The sequence below is a fragment of the Temnothorax longispinosus genome, chromosome 9, assembly GCF_030848805.1.
Source record: "Temnothorax longispinosus isolate EJ_2023e chromosome 9, Tlon_JGU_v1, whole genome shotgun sequence".
NCBI classification, from domain to species: Eukaryota; Metazoa; Arthropoda; class Insecta; order Hymenoptera; family Formicidae; genus Temnothorax; species Temnothorax longispinosus.
This window is the reverse complement of record NC_092366.1, coordinates 9,144,676-9,166,481: the sequence shown is the minus strand read 5'-3', so window position 1 is coordinate 9,166,481 and position 21,806 is coordinate 9,144,676. Positions and strand designations below refer to the sequence as shown.

The 21,806-nt window shown below is 38.6% G+C and overlaps 1 protein-coding gene across 1 annotated transcript; it reads left to right on the top strand.

Moving 5' to 3' along the window:
• The first annotated feature begins 2,604 nt into the window (after nt 1-2,604).
• On the top strand, nt 2,605-12,558 carry LOC139819220 (uncharacterized). The gene is made up of 18 exons (XM_071788414.1): nt 2,605-4,197; nt 4,454-4,573; nt 4,671-4,788; nt 5,032-5,094; nt 7,182-7,443; nt 7,529-7,690; nt 7,862-7,952; nt 8,333-8,469; nt 8,808-8,982; nt 9,722-9,967; nt 10,119-10,241; nt 10,379-10,496; nt 10,583-10,844; nt 11,226-11,396; nt 11,645-11,735; nt 11,803-11,939; nt 12,001-12,133; nt 12,264-12,558. Exons 1-18 carry the CDS (start codon nt 4,054-4,056, stop codon nt 12,312-12,314), a joined length of 2,604 nt encoding a protein of 867 aa, XP_071644515.1. The 5' UTR covers nt 2,605-4,053; the 3' UTR covers nt 12,315-12,558.
• The last annotated feature ends 9,248 nt before the right edge of the window (nt 12,559-21,806 follow it).

Genomic DNA, 21,806 nt, shown 5'->3' with positions numbered 1-21,806 from the left:
AACACGTTTGCTTCGATAAGAATATTACAACATGGCACGTAACCTCACTAAACTCCGTTGGTTACGTGGGCACCATAAACCGCGCTTGGCAGGGGGAAGTGATCCGCGCAGTTCCTTGGGCTTAACGCACCTACGGCAATACCGAGTTCCCGACACCGCGGACATACACGAACAAATATACATACATTCATACACTTACACAGTTTCGAGTTCAAAGTTCTACGAGTTTACGAGTTTATATTACGCAGTTAACTTCTGTTTGGGACGCTTTTATTAAGGCGTTCATGTTAATCTAGTCGAAGTCTCTTTTGTTTTGATATGATGCAATTAGATTCGGTTTTGCTACTATGACCACATGGGCTCTACCCCCACGGTCTTTCCTTTATTTAAAAAAAAAAAAAAAAAAAAAAAACCGCGCTTATATACAGTATATTAATGGCGAGTTCACACAACATACAGATTTCGAGATAATTGCAAAAACGACTCCGCCCCGAGGCTGACTTTGCCCCGGTCTCCCCTATATTATGCACCAAGGGGAGAAAGCAGCGTTTTTCAGACGAGTGTAAAGTTTGCCGCCCAAGCCGAAAAGGCCAGGCGGCAATCACACGAGTCTGAAAAAGCTTTCGACCCGAGGTGCACACGATATTTTTCACAACACTTTTACGGAAAGTTCGACTTCCATGCCTAGTAGGCCTGCAACTCAACCGCCAAAAGCCTTCTAAAATGCGAGTAACCGGCAACGACGAGATAACCAGCTCTAACTATGAAATATCGAAAGTACATCGTGTGACAAGTAAATAAACGAAAGTTCGCTAAAGTTCGCGCGTCGGAACAATACAAAATGGCGTCTTGAACATAGAGTACGGTAGGATTCTTCTCGATTTTTTTTCACATCTTTGGCTTGATAAAATTGAAATTATTAGTATCGAATTTTATTCAGAAAAGTGTAAACTTTAAGAATATGCATTATAAAATAGTCAAATATATCATTAATAGAGTGAAATTTGGCGAAAAGTCAAATTTTTCCATATTTTTTATATATTTTCTCTAATAAAACACGCCATAACTTTTTTGTGGTTAACTTTTCGACAAAAATGTTCAAATGAAAGTTGTATATAGAGCGTACTTTTTTACATAAGAAACACCTATAATGGTAGATACAATGATGTTTCGTACGTGAAGAAATTTTAATTACGCACGAGGTTGTTGCGTAAAATGATTATAAATATAGATAAACTAACCATTATTGTTATTCTTACTATTAGGACTTTATAATTATTGCCAGAGCTCTTTTAGTTTCAATCATAAATCTACTTACGCACAATACCACGGGAAAGATAAGAGTTGGACTTTAAAAGTGCATTTTTTTTTACTTTTTTGTACTTTTTTTATATATTTTTTTAAATTTACTTTTTTGTTTTTTGTTCCGACGCGCGAACTTTAGCGAACTTTCGTTTATTTACTTGTCACACGATGTACTTTCGATATTTTATAGTTAGAGCTGGTTATCTCGTCGTTGCCGGTTCGGTAACAAATTTCGGGGTGAGTTGCAGGCCTATAGAGAGGGGCGAGAGTGGCCATTTCACGTCAGGGTTTACTTTGCTCCCTAAAGAAGAAAATTGATACTTTCCGCCCGCTATACCGGGTGGAAAGTATCAATTTTCTTCCCTAAAGGGAAAAGTGGTTACTTTCCGCCCGCTATGCCGCCCTGGCGTGAAATTGGCGACTTTCGCCCCCCTCTATAGGCATGGAAAGTCGAACTTTCCGTGGAGGTGTTGTGAAATAATTATTTTATCATCTCTATACTTTTAAATCATAACATAGAAATAATATTTTTGTTCAATAATTTAGTTATGTACACTACTATAACATTTTAAATGGTATCTCTCTAAATCTGAATCAGTGAATAGTCACTGATATCAGTGTAAAGTATGCTACTTTTTATGAATCAGTGGCATACTTTACACTGATATCAGTTTCTATTTACTAATTCACAGTACTATTCACTGATTCAGGTTTAGAGAGATTACAATTAAAACGTCTTTTGCATGTTTTATTTTTAATCTTGCCGTATATGAATGTACAGAAATGTCTCAAGAATTTCAGAATCAAAGGTTTTTTTTTTTTAATTTTTAGAACAACAAAGTTTAACATTATCTCTGTTCGTGGAACTGCAGACACCGCATGAACAAAGAATAAAAAAAAGAAGCGCCACTGATGAGTAATTATTCGGTCTGCTTTTAACATTAAGCAATTTATTCTGCACAGCATTATATTTCTCTTCCCAACAATAACAATTAAGAAATTGTCTTAATGTATAGGAAACCTTAAACTAATTACTATAAAACGAATATAGAATTATGCATTAAAATTTGATGACTATTTAAATCTAAGAATGATAATTTGTCTATGTAGTTTTATAGTATGCGTAACTGTATCCTTTTAAACACTGACTATATAATTTTTTCTTGTGTAATCATTGTATGTATAGATATAGGCCGGTATTCATAGTCAGACCTTATATTTAAGACCGTCTTAAGTACAATCTTAAGATGTTATGGACCAATCACAGAGCCGTATTAACATCTTAAGACATTACTTAAGACGGTCTTGAAATAAGATCCGACTATGAATACCGGCCATAGAACAATCAATTTAAAATCAATGGACAGCAATGTTGCGGATTTCGCAGACACGCATCACGACTTACGCAAACAAAGGAGAGATGAAACAGACACTGATAACGAGTAATTATTCACCTTTCTTATGTGACATTACACAAGAAGAAGAATATATTACAAATTCAATATGTATTGACTTTTTAAACAAAATTTCCCATTTATTTTGTGTACAATTTATTTAACGTTAGTCTATATTATAAATTTGTTTGGTAAAAATGTCTATGCTTTTTGTTTTTTCTTTCATATTTCAAATGTTTATTAAGTAAATTTTTATAATTCTGTGTATCTTCCTAGCAAAGAAATAATAATGATTATTATGTCTATTTTTCTTGTAACGTTATTATTTCTTATATCTTAGGACACACACACACACACACACACACCACACACACATACAATGTATATTTATTTTTTGAAGGCATTATTTCTTACACCTTAGGACAAGAAAAATTTCTAATATTTTTTCAGAAATTTTGTAAGAATTGAGACTTATGAAAAATTTTGAAAAAATATATAAAATTTCTCAGATACTTTTAGAAATAATTGGATAAAAATTTTCGAAATATTTTAGTATATCCGAATGTATGAAAATTTCTGATTTGTACAGATTTTCTCATATTTATTCAAATTTGTAGATATGTTAGCGGGAAAAGTCTAAAATATTTTATTGTTATTTTGTCTGAGCTTTTTTGAAAAACATTCCAATTTGTATAAACAAATCTAAAAAATTCTAAGCATTCTTGGAGAAATCTGAAAATTTTTATAGAAATTCTGATTAATATAATATATGAAAAATATTCTGAGACTTTTTTTTATCAGGGGTGTGTGTATAATATATATAAAAAGATATATATAAATATACGCGTACGCGCGTAGAGAGTTCTACTACGTGCCCTTAAAGCAAAATTCTACTTCTCCCCTAGTTTTATATCAGGATCAGAAAATTATTTTTTTGCTGCTTTCGCGGTCTTGGTAGCTGCTGCTTTGGAGAAATAAATTGTGTATGCACAGTCCACTTTTTAAATTCTTATAATTTTTTTAATTTCGTTTAAAAAGAAGATAATACGGAATAACTTAGCTCTCTTGTCGAGGTCTCGAATTGGACTGTCACATCGAAAACCGCTAATCATTCGTACGCTCAAATCGATAACGCCGCGAGGCTCCATGGCTCGAAGCGGCTATACTCTAAACAAGCGGGTGTCTGAATGAATAACTGACAATGTATATCATTATGAATATCGGACGCGTCAAACTTGATTACCATATCCTGTACATGTGTACAGGATATACATCCTGTGTATGTGTACGACGCATCTTCGACGATCAGTTTATTTACCGGTAGCCGGTCTCCTAGCGTAGCGGCAACTTCACCATGCAATCGATCGTACTGCGTTACTATCGCGTTAATAAGACCTTCATGTCTCAAATTGGCGTCTGGCCCTATCAAAGCAGAACCATGAGGATATTAATACCGAGTATGATAGTGTTAATAGACGTCAGCTGTATTATAGCGGAGGTAAGTATTCGATCTCGCAGCTAAATGAGATCGCGTACGTTTTTAGAGTTGATCAGCATTTATTTTAAAAAAATATAAGGCGTTTCTAGAATCAATTGTATCTAATTTAGATCTTCGATTTACCGATTCTCTGGCTAATGTTTGGCTCTTAAATAGTGATAGCTATTCGTCACAATAGGAAAATATTGCGGCGTCACAATTATCCCAATATCACGGCCTTTTTGACATCTCTTATAGCGATGCTTCACTCTCTCAGATAATACGTATGCTCGATACTTGGGGTGACGTTGATATCGCAGTCGAGTGCATGATTTCGATAATAATTGTAGTCGGCTGTTTTACGAAATTATTCAATCTTATCTTTAAGATCAAGGAGGTATGATTGAATTCCTTACAAAATATAAATGTGTTCACACACATATCACTGTCATTCTACGCGCTGCAACTTAATCTTTCTACTATAAAATCTTTAGATGCGGTACATGTTTTCCCTAATTGAATATCATTGGCACGTGTTTACCAATTCCACGGACGTCGAGATCATGCAAGATTACGTTACATTCGGTAGAAAAGTGGTAATATTTTACGCAAGTAAGAAACCTCGATTTCCATCGCTTGACTATAATTAACCCTCAAACACCGCACTGGATCACGCTAACCCAGTGCGGTAGTAGCGTTAAGAAGGTCGCGATTCTCCGAAAGCAAATACTGTTTAGAGGTGCAAGTTCAAGTGCAAGTGTTGTTTTTAGAAAGATATGTGAGCTTTTATTTTGGAAGTTATTTGTAAAAAGTAAAATGCAAAATATTTTAATAATTTTTGTTTATATTTTATAGAAAATCAAAAGCGTGGCGCGGTGTCGATTTGTCTCAACGGCTTTCTGAAGCAGATTTTCTTAAGTAAGAATAAATAAATACTTATTTGATTTTATTGCTATAATATGATAATATGTTCGAGTCATAATAAACAAATATTTGTTATAAAATAAATATTTATTTCTTATATGTATTTTTAGGGAATTTTATATCTATCCTAATTATATATAAGGAAGTAAAAAAATATTCTGCAATAACTTTATCGTATTATTTGACATTTTTATACCTGATTTTTAAACAAAAACATGCAAATTTTTTCCATTTTAGCTCTAATATCATATCATTATAATATAATTCTCCTCTCCTAATCACGATCATATATAAACAGGTCTGGACACTTCGGACACTTGATTAACGAATGTATTTCAATTGTATCGACTTAACTGGCCACAATTCAGTACAAAATCACGACGTTTCAGCCCTTGGTTTGGGCCCTTTTCAAGTGTAAACTAAATCATCTGTATAAAGAATCGTCGTTGAAATCACAAGACATCCGTAATGTATGAAATTATTCCAGAAAAATTTATTAGTTAGATACACTTGATGACAGGTTCTGTATGACAAATCATAGCAAATATAAAGAGACGAATATTGTATCTAGCTAGAATTGATGAATAAAGAAAGGTAAGAGTTAATAATTTTATTTATTTAAATGTACACTGGTTGTTGCACCAACATACAGGTCACCATGACGGGTTGCCCATTCGTGTAGGCGCGCATAGTCGTTCACAGCTGCGTAGGCTTCGGCGCATTATAATCACTCACATATAATGCGCCGAAGCCTACGCAGCTGTAAACGACCATGCGCGCCTGCATGAATGGGCAATCCGTCATACTGACCTGTATATTGATGCAACACTCTGTACATAAATCTAATAATCTAAAACCTCTTCTCTCCTCCTTCCTACATATCTCTCTCCCCGGCCTCTCTCCGATTTTTCTCCTCTTTCTACTACCCCTAGTCGAACTCTTTCTTACACCTTAATTCTCCGCTGCTCCATCTTTAGCTTCCCTTCCTTTCTTTGTCTCTGTTTCCTCTCTCTTCTTTACCGACTCCTTTCTCCTATTTCTCCTCTCAAATCTGCGCAGATTCTTTATATTTTTCCTCTTTACGTCTACCCTTTCCTCTGCCATCCTCTCCTCCTTCTCTCCATTCTGCCCTCCTTCCTTACCACCTCCTTCTTTGCTTTATTCATTCCCCCTCCTTATATACCCTAATCGTCTCTTTCTTACACCTCTAATTATCTTCTATCCTCCTGTACCACCTTCTGTTTCTTCTCCCCGTCCCAAAACTACACCACTTCATCTATCACTATTCTCCTATTGTTCCCCTTTACCCTTCCCCCTTTTCTTCTCTCCAATTCTCGCTTTCCTCTTTCCTCTCGTAATATACTATCTCTTCCCCCCTCCTCATTCTTCCCCTGTTCTTTTCTTCCCGCTTTTCTTTTCCTCTCTTCTTCACCTTCTTTTCTCCTCCTTCTTCTCTCCGTATAAGAGTGTCCAAACCTGTTTTATATGATCGTTCTTCCAATACTTCACAGTTAACGCCATAGGCAGTTTATTTTATTATTTTCAACGAAAAATATAATTATTTACATAAAACATTTGTTTGGTAAAAGTACAAAAATCACCCAGCTTTACCTCGCCGATTAATTATACTTTTTGGAACAAATTGTTATGATGTTTTTTTTTCTTAAAGTACAACTCATTATCTATCTGTTTCTGTAAATTAAACACTCGTTTCTTAAAAAACCCAATTTTTTCGGATTTTCAAGATGTTTCTCTTCTTTAATTCTTTTCAAAATATATCTCGAGTATCAGAAGTTTCATGACATTCTAATCTATATATTCTTTTTCCTTACTGTTTTAGGCATATCAATTAAAAAGACTTCAAAATTGGTGTATTAGATCCTAAGATATAAACAAAAGAAAACACTGGGTTACATTAATCCGTGTGCGATATTAACGGGTGGCACAGGAAGTGCGGTGTTTGAGGGTTAAACATAACGAATCATAGATTCATTAATTTATCTCATAAACAACATGCTACTATTGTTACACTGACTATATTAATTAAAAACGTTAAGCAATAGCAATGTCGTTGTTCGCAGCTTACATTTACATGTCGATGTCACTGTACTTGATAATACCAGTGTCGCCGCAGATCATGGACATTGTAATGCCTCTCAATGACAGTCGTCCACGAAAGTTCCTGCTCGAGGTCGAGTATCGTGTAGACCGAGAGAAATACTACTATCCCATTTTACTCCATTCTTATGTGGCGATTACAGCGATCATATCAATTATGGTGTGCGTCGACACTACATACATAGCGTACGTGCAACATGGTTGCAGTTTATTCGCAGCCATTGGGTAAACGCAACTTTTTAATACTCACTGCAGTATAGTGTAGATTCTTGGATCTTAGATCTATTGTTAGACATTAATATTTCTCCAGGCATCGATTAGAGCATTTTTCGAAAGGACACATCGATGAGACGAGCCACTTTGCTAAAGAGAGAACGCGCCGATACGTAGAAGTCGAAGATATTTGCTTCAAAGAAAAGGCGATTTTTCAAGAATTTGTCACGTGTTTGCGAAAACATCAGCTTGCAATACAGTTTGTACTTCCTGCATGTTCCGTTGACGCGCGTCGTTGCGCTGATTAAAAACTGGGATATTAACTTATTCGGAAATTGCCTACTTAAGAGATCGATTCGCTGTTTATAATATCTATTATCATGTTACATCAACTATTACTAAACTTACGAATTATTTTTTACGTCGCCAGGTATGTTCGTTTGTTAGAATCTTCCTTCACGGTGTCGACGGGTATCCAATTGTTGTGTAACGTTGTTGGTATAAGCCTTATAGGAATTCAAGTAAGTATTATGAGTATACAGGGTCCCTCAAAATGACTAGACACCGTTCAAAGCTTCAAAGTATTTTCTTGTGTCGTATGCAGAATTATGTCAATATCTAAAAACTCAGTCAATGTATAAGAGCACCTTCACTTGCTATGCCATGCCTGAGCGCGCGAAATTTTCGCAACGGATTGGTGAACTATAAGTGCTTCCCATTTAAAAATTATTATAGCCTCGACATTTTTGCATAAGAATCTTCGTCTTAGAATGTTCCACAGAATCTATTAGTGAAACGATGTCCGGTCATTTTGGGACACCCTGTATATTATTAAGGCAAAATTTACAGATTGGCAGATTGGAGTTGATAGCATTTATCTCCGGTAATTCTATTTATCTAGGTAATTAGTAATCTCGACAGTACCGAAGATTTCATTAGATACGCTAGCTTATGCATAGCGGCGTTTTTCCATCTTCTGTGCATGACTTTGCCAGGGCAGAGATTGATAGACCACAGCTTAAATGTGTTTAATAGCGCGTAAAAATATTATATAACATTTGATAGATAAAATATTAGAAAAATATTGCCGGGAAACTGTGCTGGATATTTTGATGTAATAATTACTATATTATTTAATAGGCAATGTATTACGTATATATAACATATATATTACATTAAACACTTATGATAATCATTATAGATGCCGCAATGTCTGTTAGATCGCGCATGATTTCCCGCGATATACAGTAATTCCCGCATTTTGAGTTAATTCTCAAAATATTATGTATTAATATTGAGATAACTGTATTATTAAAATATATATATTAGTAATTAATTAATAAAATTGATTCTCGGTCAAAAAGGAAATGTTTCAGTTGTAGGTCACACTGGTACGCGTTCTCGTTAAAAACCAAGAAATTGTTGCAGATATTACTTTACCGAAGTATCGTGCCGTGCACGTTGACTGCCGGTAAAATATACGTAATGTCGATGGCCAATTATAGTGCGGTAAGCACCATTGTGCATTACAAACTATATGATTTGCCTTTATAAATGATGCGTATATGTAAAATGCGTTTGCTTGTGCAAGCTGTATTGCACTGAAAGAATGATGTTTTTTTTTTAAGGTGGTGCAGACCGCTATGTCTTACTTCATGACGTTCTCTTCTCTGAAATAACAAGTTCTCTATAATTAAACATCTTTTGTAGTTCCATCCTAAAAATAAATAAATTCCCAAATATTGAAAATTCTATATATGTACGTTGTACGTAGTGTAAGTTTGAAAAATATATTTTATTTAATCCATAAAACTGGGACATTGAATCATTGAAGATCGAGCCATTCGATACATTTTTACGTGCGACATGTATTCGTTAAAAATCCTGCAAGAAATTCTAATGCGCATAACATCTAGATTTTGATCTTTTAAAATATGAAAGAAATTGACATAAATGATAAGAGAAGTGATTAATAGACTTTCAATACATTTTATCTGCCGCATATTGCGTAATCTGCTCTCTTGTATCGAAAACTGAACTGCGCGCGGCCTCCCCAGAATTAACATTTCTTCCTTAAATTTCTCTGAATTAATTTTATTCTTCTGGCTACATATTAGACATGTCTACTTTGGCTATATATTTTTTATCTGCTTCTCCTTTCTCTTTTTTTTACCTTGCTACCTTGTTAGAGCATGAAAAATTCATATTTCGGATCATGTAATTTCGTTAAGTACAGCTTGTCAACGTGACGCGACGGGGACAAATACGTATTGTCTACTGATGATTTGTCTGTGCAACTAAGCTCCGTTCCTCCCTCTCGTCGAAGCATCGTCCCCCTTCGTACGTACAATTCTTCCCCCACAAATTTCCAGTACATTGGCGGATTAACATGAATGCGTTGTTCGACACGCGCTATTATAATATAACTAAACTGTTTGCGTCGATGGTCGGTATATGGCCATATCAGTCGCAACTTAGAAAAAAGATCATTCAATCAGTCAGCATGTTCGTAATGTTCACATTTTTTCCGCCTCAGGTAAAGGAAGCATTTCGTATTGAAAAGTATTTTAATGCATGAGAAAGGTCCCCGAAATTCCGCGCAAGTTAATTTCACGGTAGTAGACAGTGTCAATTTCTGGAATAAAAAAATACTCGAATTTACCGTTCGTATTTTTTGTGTATATTAGGTGAAGAGATTGTACGATGTGTGGGGGAAGGACATAGACGCCGTGTGCATGTGTATACCTCCTATCGTGACTATTTTAGTGAGCATGACTAAAGTAGTGACCAGCGTACGATGTGAATTGCAGGTTACTAATTACGACGTTATCATTTTGCACGTTATCTTTAAAGTCGTTCGATCGTGGCGCGGAGCGTGAATGAAATTCACGCAAATACATTATTTCCGATTAAAGCCGCGCGTCTCTTCACGAAATGCCGTTTTCAGGTGAAAGAGTTACTGCGCCAGATCGAAATGGACTGGAAAATAAATCCGACGGCGAAGGAGTATGAGATTTTAGTGAATTACACGTCGAAGGGGAGAACGTTGTGCATCGTTTACTCAAGTATGAAGGATTGTCGCGTCGCACCGGGCGTAGCGAGCGTGTATATATATATATATATATGTATATTGTTATACCTGCCCTTTCAGCTATGTTGTGTAACGGACTTATGTGCTTTATCATGACACCGGTGATCTCGCCGATACTGGACGTCATCTTACCCCACAACGGCACGCGCGCGAGAAGCTTGGCCTACGACCTCGATTACGGGATTGACGTTCAGACTCACTGGCTATGGTTGTGGCTGCACAGTAGTACGACGTCAACGGCGACTATATTAAATATCATTGGCGCCGATCTGATGTACGTTACGCTTACCGTTCACAGTTGCTGCCTGTTTGCGATAGTAAGGTAAGCGTCAAAGATATATAAGATATAAGTAACTCTGTTCGTTTGCAGCTAATTGTAAGTGAAAACGGCTATAGATTCTGCATTTTACTACACAACCGACAATTCGCAATGATCTGAGAGAGCTATAGCTCGATAAAGATATTAAATTGTTTTCTTAAAATAATTTAAAATAATTAAAATAATTAAAAATTAAAGATCAAAATTTGGTTTCAATAAAAAAAATAAGCTTCTCTCACCAGATAAAAAATGTGATCAACGTTTTAAGCAATTGTAAAGAAAACAAACGTTATTTAAGAAAATAATAAGCTCATCTAACGGTAATTACCAGACACCCTGTAGAATATTCACGCGTGGAAGATGAAATAATCGTTTGACCTGCAGACACAAATTGGAGCACGTTGCCGATTCGATAAAAAAGCACACCATGCAATCTCTCGAGAATCATAATTATAATGTTGAATGCTACATACAATATGAAGATCGACAACTAAGATTAAAAGAGCAAGCTGCTGTCGTGAGAGAATGCGTCATTAATCATCAAAGAGCAATACAGTTGGTAAAATATATGTATATTCATATACAGAACGTTCCTTGCTAAACGTATCTCCTTTCTGTAGATAGAAAAAAATTGATTAAAGATCGAGCTGAAGTAAAATACACATTTAATAAGAAACACTGTATACGTACAATCATAATCTCGATGGAATTAAAATAATATAATATTGTATAAAATATATTTTTTATATATACGTTGCTTTAGATTTCTTAAATATATCTTAAACAATCTCTTTGTTAATCAGTTGTGTGCAACTATTGCACTGCATTTATACGTGGTGTTTCCTCGTCATATTAGGCTTAAACCTAATCATCATAAGTATCTCTGCAGTTCAAGTAAGTCTGAATGAAGATGAAAATTACAGCAATCGGACACCTCACTTTTCTTTCTTTTCTTTTTTAGTTAGTGAGCAGGCTATTCCAATGGGATGGGATGGCGATGTGCGTTATGTTCATATGTGGCCAACTGACTCACTTGTTTTTTCTTAGCTTAATGGCGCAATATCTACTGGACCAAAGCTCGAACGTTCACGGATCAACGTGAGTGATCGGAGCGCAATTGTTGCGGACGCATCGGATATTAAAAGCGCCAGATTTGCAGGTATTCATGCTTCTGGTATAATATGCCTGTCCAGATACAAAAGGACATTGTACTGATCTTGATAAGAAGCCGTATACCGTGCAAGATAATGGCTGGAAAACTATTCGTAATGTCGCTGGAGAACTTTTGTACGGTACAAATAATAAAACAAAAATTTAATCAATTAATCAATTAATTAATTAATTAATATCTTATTTATATGTATATATAATGCTATATTTAATTAAGTATTGTAAGTTTTATAATATCTCTTATTTTTTTAGATAGTGCAGACGTCAATGTCCTATTTCACAGTGTTGGCATCTTTTCGATAAGTATTTGCATCTTCTTTGCATTGAAATAACTAACGTCTTATGCACCTTTATAAAATTAATAAATAAAACTATGATTCGTTAATCAAATACCTACTTATTTGATGCCTATACTGCAGTTATGGAAATGTACTGATACTTAATATATTTGTCAGATATAATTACCGTTTTTACCGCAGTTTTCTTCATAATTCTTACATAAATGTTGATGAAATAAAGAATAATTAAGAGAGCTCAGAATGGAAAATTGTATTGTAAAATAGAGATAATTAGCATTTAAAAATTTCATATGCAGTGCGTTATTGATTTCAACGTGCGGACCAATTAATACCTGAGAGAGGAAATAATTTCGTATTGGAATGATTGGATTATCTCAATTATCACAAAATTACACAATCTATGAATAAATTGTATGGACAATTTATTGACGTAGAACTACGTCTTTGTCGACAGTAAGTAGAAAATAACATTGGGAGCACAGATGCAACGAAAATCGCGGGGGGGTGCGCACTATTGGCTCCCGTGGGGGGGCATCGTGGCGCCGTTAATGATGGTGTTGCCTATGGGATGTCCCCCGCCTGGCATGGCATAGCACGCCAGAGACAGTCGGTCAATCTTTGGCCGACCAACTGCGCATGTTCTTCCACGGGAGCACCTCTTCCGCAAAAGCGGTCGGGCGTGTTACGGAGGAAAGGGTGTCCTTTTGATACACGGTGAGCCTGGGGGTCTGAAGAATATCGAGCGATGTTCCAGGCCCCTGGTACACCAGAGGCTGGTTGCCAGAGAGGTGGGTTTTTAGTGGGTGCAAGCCCCACATATCCCTGACTCATGTCACACTTTGAACGTTTATATCTTCGAAATTAATAATCGTAAAGTAATATTAATACGTCATGAGATAGGATAAGTTATATAGGTCCCATTTCTTCTTGAAAGTTTCAAAAAGCTTCCTAAATGAGAAAGCCAAACAATGTTATAAGCAAATAATTATGCTCAGGTTTCAACATCTTTCAATTTTGGCAATTTAATATTAATTACTGGCAACTTTTCTAATTTCATTATATTCTTCAATCTTTTCTACCCCTATTTCATATACAATGCTTTAAGATTTGGTTGATTAAACTCAGCTTTATTAGACATCTATGTATGTACGTATTTCTAGCTAAGCAAATTCTAACATATGTAACTCAAGAACTAATTAACCAAATTTTAAAGCATTTATATATGAAACTAGCTGGTTACCCGGGCTTCGCCCGGGAGTTGTTTTTCTTAAAACGACTTTATTTATGTTTCAATATCCTTATTGTGAACAAACATAAGGAGTGTTCATGGATTAAACATGTCGTAACCAATCTTTTTCTACTCGGTCAATTATTTCCAGAATTATTAAAAAAATTTTTGATACCGATTTTCCAAAAAATCGGTAACAAAAATTATACATTTTATGGCACTCCCCGGGAAATTCTACCCCTGCTTTATATACAATTCTTTAAGATTCGGTCAATTATTTCCCAAAAAATTGGAAAAATTTTTGACACCGATTTCCCAAAAGATCGGTAACGAAAAATAATAATCAAACGGGCACAGCAACAACAGTCCCCCAACGAACAACGTAGAAGTTAGAAATACGTCTACTGTCACTAGAGTTCATGTTAAAGTATTCAGCGAAGGACAGTTGATGTAGGGCTACGTTAACTGTTCTTTGCTGAATACTTGAACATAAAATAGTGACAATTGACATAGCCCTACATTAACTGTCCTTCGCTGAATACTTTTTTTCATGTCTTTCATGTATTCTTTTAAACAACGTTGTTCCAAAAAGATCTGATAATACGGAATTACTGTCCTCTCTCTGATCAGAATATTTAATTAAATTGTCTTATTAAAATGCATTAATTGGTCCGCACATTGAAATTAATAACGTACTGCGATCTACTATTCGTATAGCACTTATTATACGCTGTTCTGCCCTCAATACTATTGAATCAGATACAATGAAGGAGAAATCAAAACCGCGTTACTGACATGGTAACACTGAATATGCCTAATTTATTTTGATCCCATAAATCTTCTAATTCAAGATTTTGAGATTTATTGACTTTATTCAGCTAGCAAGCTTTAATTTTTTCTAAGTTTGTTTCTTTAGAATTTTTTTGTCTGGCAAAGTTTTTATGTGTAGGTATAGATTTTATATAAATATTCGTACAATAAACGATACTTAAAATAGTATCCGTCGTAAAAAAAAGACAATCTAACGGATTTAGCATTTTATTATTTTGTGAACAATCAAGTAAGATACGATATTATAATTATTAATCTAGTAAGGACATTTTAAGGAGAAATCTTTTCTTTCCATTTTGTGCCATCTTTTTAACAATATTTTGTTAAACAGTTTTTTCTTCTTCAACAGTTTCTTCAATTTCTAATTTTAACAAGTATTACATATTATAATCGGATACTTCAAATTCATTTATGTAACTGGTTTTTTTTCTATATCACCATATATATTCTTGATACAGAAAACACCAAGATTTTGTTTTCGATTCTAAAACATTTTTTACTTTTTTAGTGCGCATGGCATGTTGAGTCTTCTTAAAATCTTTTATGTATATATATATATTGTGACGTGACATTTGTCGCGTCCTCCGCCCAGACGGTAGCTCGGCCGAGGGGAAGGTCGGGGATGGCGCCTCGACTCGAGTCGAGGAAGGGCTGTCTGCGTTAACTAACCTTTTTTGTAGAGCTTTTCGTAGGAATGACAGGTAGTGCCGGAGCGGGGGATCACCGTCCGTATGTAACGACGAGAGTCGCGACGAGGGAAGGACGGGCGCTCGGAGGACGTACGGCGGAGTGGTCGGCCGACGGGCGGGCCACCGGGGCCTGCCGCTGGAGAAGCGCCGGAAATGTCTCGCCCAGCATGACACGGCCCCGCCGCAGCTTAACCACGGGTGCATCACCGCGACTGCAGCGCGGGTGGACGACCTGCACGCTTCACCCGACGGCGCTCAGAGGGCCAAGCGGCGCCGCCACGGCCTGATCAACCGGGCGGGAAACCGCGAGAGGCCCACGCGCATACAGCAGCCAAATCAAACGCGCTGCGGGAAAATGGGGGAAATTGTCTGCAACGTCGCGAACAGGGCGACACACACGACCAATCGGCGGGGCGGAAGAACCGCGAGCTTGAGGGCGCGCGTGCGGGGGCCCGGGGCCCGGCGTGGTCCCGCCGAGCCGACCGCTCCTCACTGTCGAATCAGCTGCTGACGAGGAGCCACCCCTGGACGAGCGCCCCGACGCCGCCGAGCAGCAGCGAGCAGCCTAACTGTAAGATCTCCACTCCGGTGCTGCCTAATAATTGAGGGCTCGATCTCGGTCGCGACCCGGCGCGGCGCCAGTAAATGTTAATACCAATTCGATTACCGCGAGAATCAGCCTGATTAACGATGGCTTGTAGATACCGACTCCCGTCGTCGTGGGCGCCGGTCAGCTTATCGCTGCGATTTGCCGGTACCGCGGGCACGTGGCCGGCCGAGATCGTAGCCAGAAAACTTGTTGAGAGCCCTACTCGAAGGCTTGCGGATGATCGACAGTCAATTCGCGGTTATCGCCGTGCATGTTTTGTGAATCGTGGGCGGAAGCGTGCCGCGGGGGGGTACGCTCCGGTGGATATGGTACTTAGTGTTGCGTATTCGGGTATATTGTTGCGTGTCGTGTGCGGGAGTCCCGTGTGCATGTCGAGAGGGACCGCGCCGGGCACATTGCGGTGCCTCAAGAGTTTCGCGGATATTTTGCGTCGCGTGCGCGGGCAAATATCGTCGTGTTTGCTCGGCAGAGAATCTTGCGAGCACATTGTTGCTTATAGCGAATTCGGACGCTTACACTAGTGCACACTGAGTGCGCACTAAGGCTTGTTCTTAATCAATTGTTATATTTACAGATCATCTTAAATACTTATTAGTCTGTAAAATGATTTGTACAGCATCCATATAGATATTACAGATTGTTTTATTGGCTAAAAAGTTTTTAAATGTGTATTTAAACGACTTTAAATATAAGAATTAGATTATAAACAAGCCTTAGTGCGCACTCAGTGTGCACTCTAGTGCAAGCGCCCGAATTCGCTATTAGTGTTGCGCGGGCTCGCGTTTTGTGCGTTATGTGTGCGTGAGAATTGTTGCATATCCGGAATTTGGGAATGGGAGCGTGTGCGAGTTGACGATATTGCGTGGCCGCGTTTATACGAGTCGAACTGGTTGAGCTCGCTTGAGAGTCCTACGGATACGTGGTGCCGTTGCTTGGGCGAGAGCCGTCGTGCTCGTTCGGGAAGAGAGCCTCGCGGGCGTGAACGCCACACGCTTCCGGCGTGCTTTAGCCGCCGATTCGACTACCGCGTTGTTACCTGCCACCTGAGCGATATCGGGTCTCGAATTCTCGCTATAATTTCCGTGTTATCTTTGTGAAATATATTTGTTTCTTATTGTTTATTATCGAGCTTTATTTTGCGTGTCGGTTACGTCACGCTGCTTCTCCACCTACACCCCTGTCACGCGGATCTACGCCCTGAGCTCGCGGCGAGGCTATTGAGGCGGACGATATCGAGACGTGGTGCGCGTCTATAATCGCACCTGGCGCCCAATCGAGAGGTACCGCCCAAGACCTTAGGTACGGGAATTACGGTAAGAGATGTGACCTCGTTATCCCCTTGGAGCTATCGTCTGGCAAGTAGTTGATTAATTTGCGACCGCGCCCCTTCGGCCAGCGAAACCGAGGAAAATCGGGTTGCAAAATATATATATATATATATATATATATATATATATTTTTTTTTTAATTAAAATATAAAAATATAATAAATATAATAAATTAAAATATTAAAATATAATAAATATATACAAAAATATTAACATTATAATATTAAATATTTATTATTAACAAAACATATTTTGCATTAGATAAGTTTATAATAATTTTTTTTTTCTAAGCATTCACACATACATATATGTTTTCATTGAATTGCCATTTTTTCTATTTCATATTAACTGTAATTAGAATTATTACATCATTATTTATTTATTATAAACATATGTTGCAATCTCTACTGGTCTGGAATCCGCGTTGTCGCCGTCGATTTATGCTCTCAGCACGAGTCGTTCGGAAGAAACAAGGAAAGAAAAGATAAAGACTTGTTTTCTTGGTAGCACAAATATAATTGCTCAAAGAAATAAGTAATGTACACGTGCAGTGTATTTACGTGACTCGACTCGATAAGACATAAGAGAGAACTATATACTTTATCGTTACAGTAAGCGCGCGCGTTGCGGTGAACGAACCGCCATCTCTACAGAACTTCTTGAACCAAATTACCATCGTCCTAACACTCCCACTTAATTAGTTCGAGATATTTAGCTTGTCCTGTAAAACATTAAATGTTCTTTTTGCTAAGCTCTTTGTTAAAAGATCTGCTAACTGCTCCTTTGACGATACGTAGTTGAGTTTGATGCAACCATCCTGGACTTCCTCCTTCACAAAGTTCCATTTGTTGTGGATATGCTTGGTCCGGCGATAAAATTCTGTCGAACGGATGAACTGAACGGAGACCCTTGGTTGTCTACCAGCAACTCAACGTTGCACTCCTGACTATTCAGCGATTCGCCGTAGCCATTTCACCTCCTGTACTGCTGCCGCTGCAGCAATGTATTCGCTTTCCAGTATCGAGAGCGCATTGCACTCTTGCTTCCTTGATGCCCATAAAATAGGTCCTCTGCACATCACCATGATGTAACCGCTCGTCAACTTGCAATCATCCTAATCGCCTGCTCAATTGGCGTCTGAATATGCCTTGAAGTTGGAGATTTCCTCGGTTGATCCGCTGTAAACAAGTTTTTGTCTGACTGTTCCTTTTAGATAGCGAACAAATATGCTTCGCTCCTTCCCAGTGTTGCTTCCCTGGATTTACTTTGAATCAGCTCAGCAGATTTACCGCGTAAGCGATATCCGGAGGCGTCAGATTAACCGCAAACTGCAGTGAACCTATAGTAGTTCGTTATACGGTTTCGACGTCATCTCCAATTCCTCCTTCTTTTGGACACATGTCGCGGAATACTTGATTGTTGGATTTAATGGGACACTGACAATCTTCGCATCCGTCAGCCTGAACTTGTCCACTAATTTTTCGATGTAACTGGCTTGGTGGATCTTCACTGTTCTCTTGTCCCGGTCTCTTTCTATCTCTAGTCCAACGAAGTACCGCGGCTCGTTTACTTTGACTTCAACTTGGCTTTTAGTTCTTGTAAGAACTGCTTTAATACTTTTAGAGAAGTACTCATGACTAACCCGTCATCTACGTAAAGTGCCAAGTAAATCCACTCGTCATCTTTCTTGCCTATGTAAATGCAATTGTCCGCCGGAGATTTTTCGAACTCGTAGCTGCTGAGAAAATCATCGAACGTTTCAAATTCAACAGTGCAGATATTCTCTTTTAGTTTTCCGTGTAGAACGCCGTTTTTACATTAAATTGCTTTATTTCAAGATTCTCGACCGCCGCCTTCGCCAATAGTGCACGTACGTTCTCGTAGCGCACAACTGGAGCGAAGGTCTCCTCGTAATCGACACCTGCTCGCTGTGTAAAGCCTCTGGCTACCAGCCTGGCTTTGTAACGATCTTCTCCTGGTGTCTGTTTCACCTTAAATACCCATTTGCAGGATATGGTTACGATCTGCCGGTCTTCCTTCGATCTTCCATGTCATGTTCTTCTTGTGGGCTTCAATTTCTTCAGTGATGGCTTACTCCCACTTGTCGGCGTCCGGACCTTTAAGGACGTTTTCTTGATTTTCACGTTTCTACAGATTTCCTTAAAATTTGGTGTACAGCTTGATGACAGCACTATCTATAACATGTTGGAATGTTAGAAGTTACAGCCTCACCGAATTATAGATATAGAGCTCCAAAGTTTTATTATTTAACACGTAATCCCTATACTGAGGCTTCACAAAAGTAACGTTTTCATTGATTGTAGACAGAATTTTCTACCAGATTTCGTCAAAAAACGAGTATGTGTGTGACGCACATTAATATTACAAATATTTTAAGAAAGATCAAGGAAGCCTAGCTTCACCGTTACTGATGAGTAATCTTAATCCAAAGTCTGCAATTTCTCGCTCGCATATGACGCGAGTCAACACGACGGCGGCAGCGACGGCAATACTGCGCATGCTCTCTCCGACGTAAGCTAGTGTCGCGTATATACAGACAGAGCGTCGCTATGTGTGCGCGTACAACCATAGCAAAAAGTTCCCCTCTCCAGAGAGGCACTGCGTAGTGCGTACAGCAGTCTTTCTTGCCCGGCGCGCGGAACTTTTGAGAGGGATTATACCAAGAGAACGTCCTTAATAGCTTCGGCATAACTTGCCAGCTCAACCACTGATACAAGCGCGTGAGCTTGCACATACCTCTCTGGTTGCTTTAGCGTGTTCCGATCTCGAAGCTTCACTGGATCTTCGTGTGTGACTCTTCTAGGTGTAGCCGAGGACAGAACTGCTTTGCCGCTGTTTTGTCTTGTCCAGCAGTTTCTTCCGTTTCGCCTGCCTCGCTAGAATTTTTTGTAACCTCGTCTTCGCTTTTATCCATTTCTGCGACCGGTGTTACGTGTTACCTTTGAAAAACGGAAATTACCTTCTTTGTGACTAAATGTTACCGTTGCCGCGACTCCCACTTTTCGTCTAATGGGATCATAGATACGATAGTTATTGCTGCCTTGATATCCAACGAAGATTCGTTTCTCAGCCCTTATATCCCATTTTTGACGCTTGATCTTCGGAATATTCTCATAACAATCCGAACCGAATATTCCAGCTTCAACAAGTCGGGCTTCTTGTTGAACCAAAACTCCAAAGGTGTCTGACTTCCGCTTTTGGATGTGCAAATCATGTTTCTGAGATACGCTGCCGTTTGTACCGCTTTGCCCCAAAGTATTCTTGGCAATGCGTCCATGTAGCATTGACCTAGCTGTCTCTGTCAACGTACGAATCTCGCGTTCGGTTTTACCGTTTTGCTCGGGATTGTAAGGCGCCGTCAATTCTAACACAGTCCCGTTCTTGGCCAGAGCATTCTTCAACTTCTCGTTAACATACTCCCGACCGTTATCACATTTTACGACCTTGACATTCCCCCCGAGCTGCGTTTTGATGTAAGCACAGTATTCGAGCACCTTACTCGCAGCCTCTTCTTTACTTCTTAGAATATGCACTATTTGGTATTTACTTGCGTCATCTTTAAGTACCATGAACCACCGTGTTCCATTATAGGTTACCTCGTGTGAGCCGCTCACATCTGTATGTACAAGATCTCCGACCTCTACTTTCCTGGGTGTAGTCGATGGAAAAGATCTTCTTGTTTGTTTCCCGTACTCATAAGCCTCGCACTCGAACTCTTTAACGTCGCTCAGTTCGATGCCGGTTACAGCCTTGTTTTTGATAATTTTCCTCAGCATTTCTGCGCTTGCATGGCCCATCCTTTCATATAAAAGTTGTAACGAAATTACTGTCGATGTATAAGCTTTAAGACCGTTTCGAACGAAACTTCATTCGATAGAGATTTCCGTCCCAGGTACCTAATAACGTACTAACTTGGCCCTTATACATTACCTTAATCTTGTCCTTGGTCGTGATCACTTTGTATGCCCATGTCTGGTTGCAGCATTGAAAGCAAAAAGGTTCCTTTTTAAACTAGGCACCCATCGAACTTCTTCGATAGTGACTTCTTTCCATCTCTCACTGAACCATACCTCGACACCTTACTGATGCCCTTCGAGACGATCTTGTTGTTATCCGCTAGTTTGATAGATTCGCCGCCCCTGCTTTCTTCGAGTTTGCAGAATAGACTCCGATCATTGACCATATGAAAAGTCGCGCGCCACTGTCTGCTATCCACCCGTCCGATTCACTCACACAAGCTTACTGACACACGAATGTGGCTGCATCGCCACCCGTTCCTTTTCGTTCTTTCTTGAGCTGAGAACATTCAGCCTTAAAATGTCCAGTCTTACCACATAAAAAACAGCCTTTCGATCCCTTCTTCTTTTGGCTTTTCGGTTTAGACGTCTTCGCCGAATTCTTTTGCTGTTTATCCTTACCGCCCTTGGCAGCAAACGCTGAATTAGTTCCGGTTTCCTGTTCTCGTTCGTCGGCTCTCAGAAGTCCGCGCCATAGAGATTCATGTGTCTTCTCCCCTTCCTTTTTATTGTCCCACGTGACTTTGTAAAACTTGTACGCTTCTGGCACGCCACGTAATACTTGCGCTGCAGCATACTTATCTGTAATCATCTCGCCTGCGGCCTTGAGCTTTGTAATCATATTCTTAGCATTCTTCACGTACTCGTCCATGGACATATCGCCCATCGTGAGACACTGAACAGCGTCGATCAACGATCCAATCGTTTTAATCGTCACATTTCCTTGCGATCTTGATCTACATTTCAGCCGAGTCAATGCATTCCGTCAGATC

Excerpts from the sequence above, each read along its gene's own strand:
- LOC139819220 (XM_071788414.1), top strand. The coding sequence starts at position 4,054 with ATGCAATCGATCGTACTGCGTTACTATCGCGTTAATAAGACCTTCATG. Across the intron at positions 7,444-7,528 it reads AGTTTATTCGCAGCCATTGG|GCATCGATTAGAGCATTTTT; the intron begins GTAAACGCAACT and ends ATATTTCTCCAG. Across the intron at positions 12,134-12,263 it reads CGCTGGAGAACTTTTGTACG|ATAGTGCAGACGTCAATGTC; the intron begins GTACAAATAATA and ends TTATTTTTTTAG.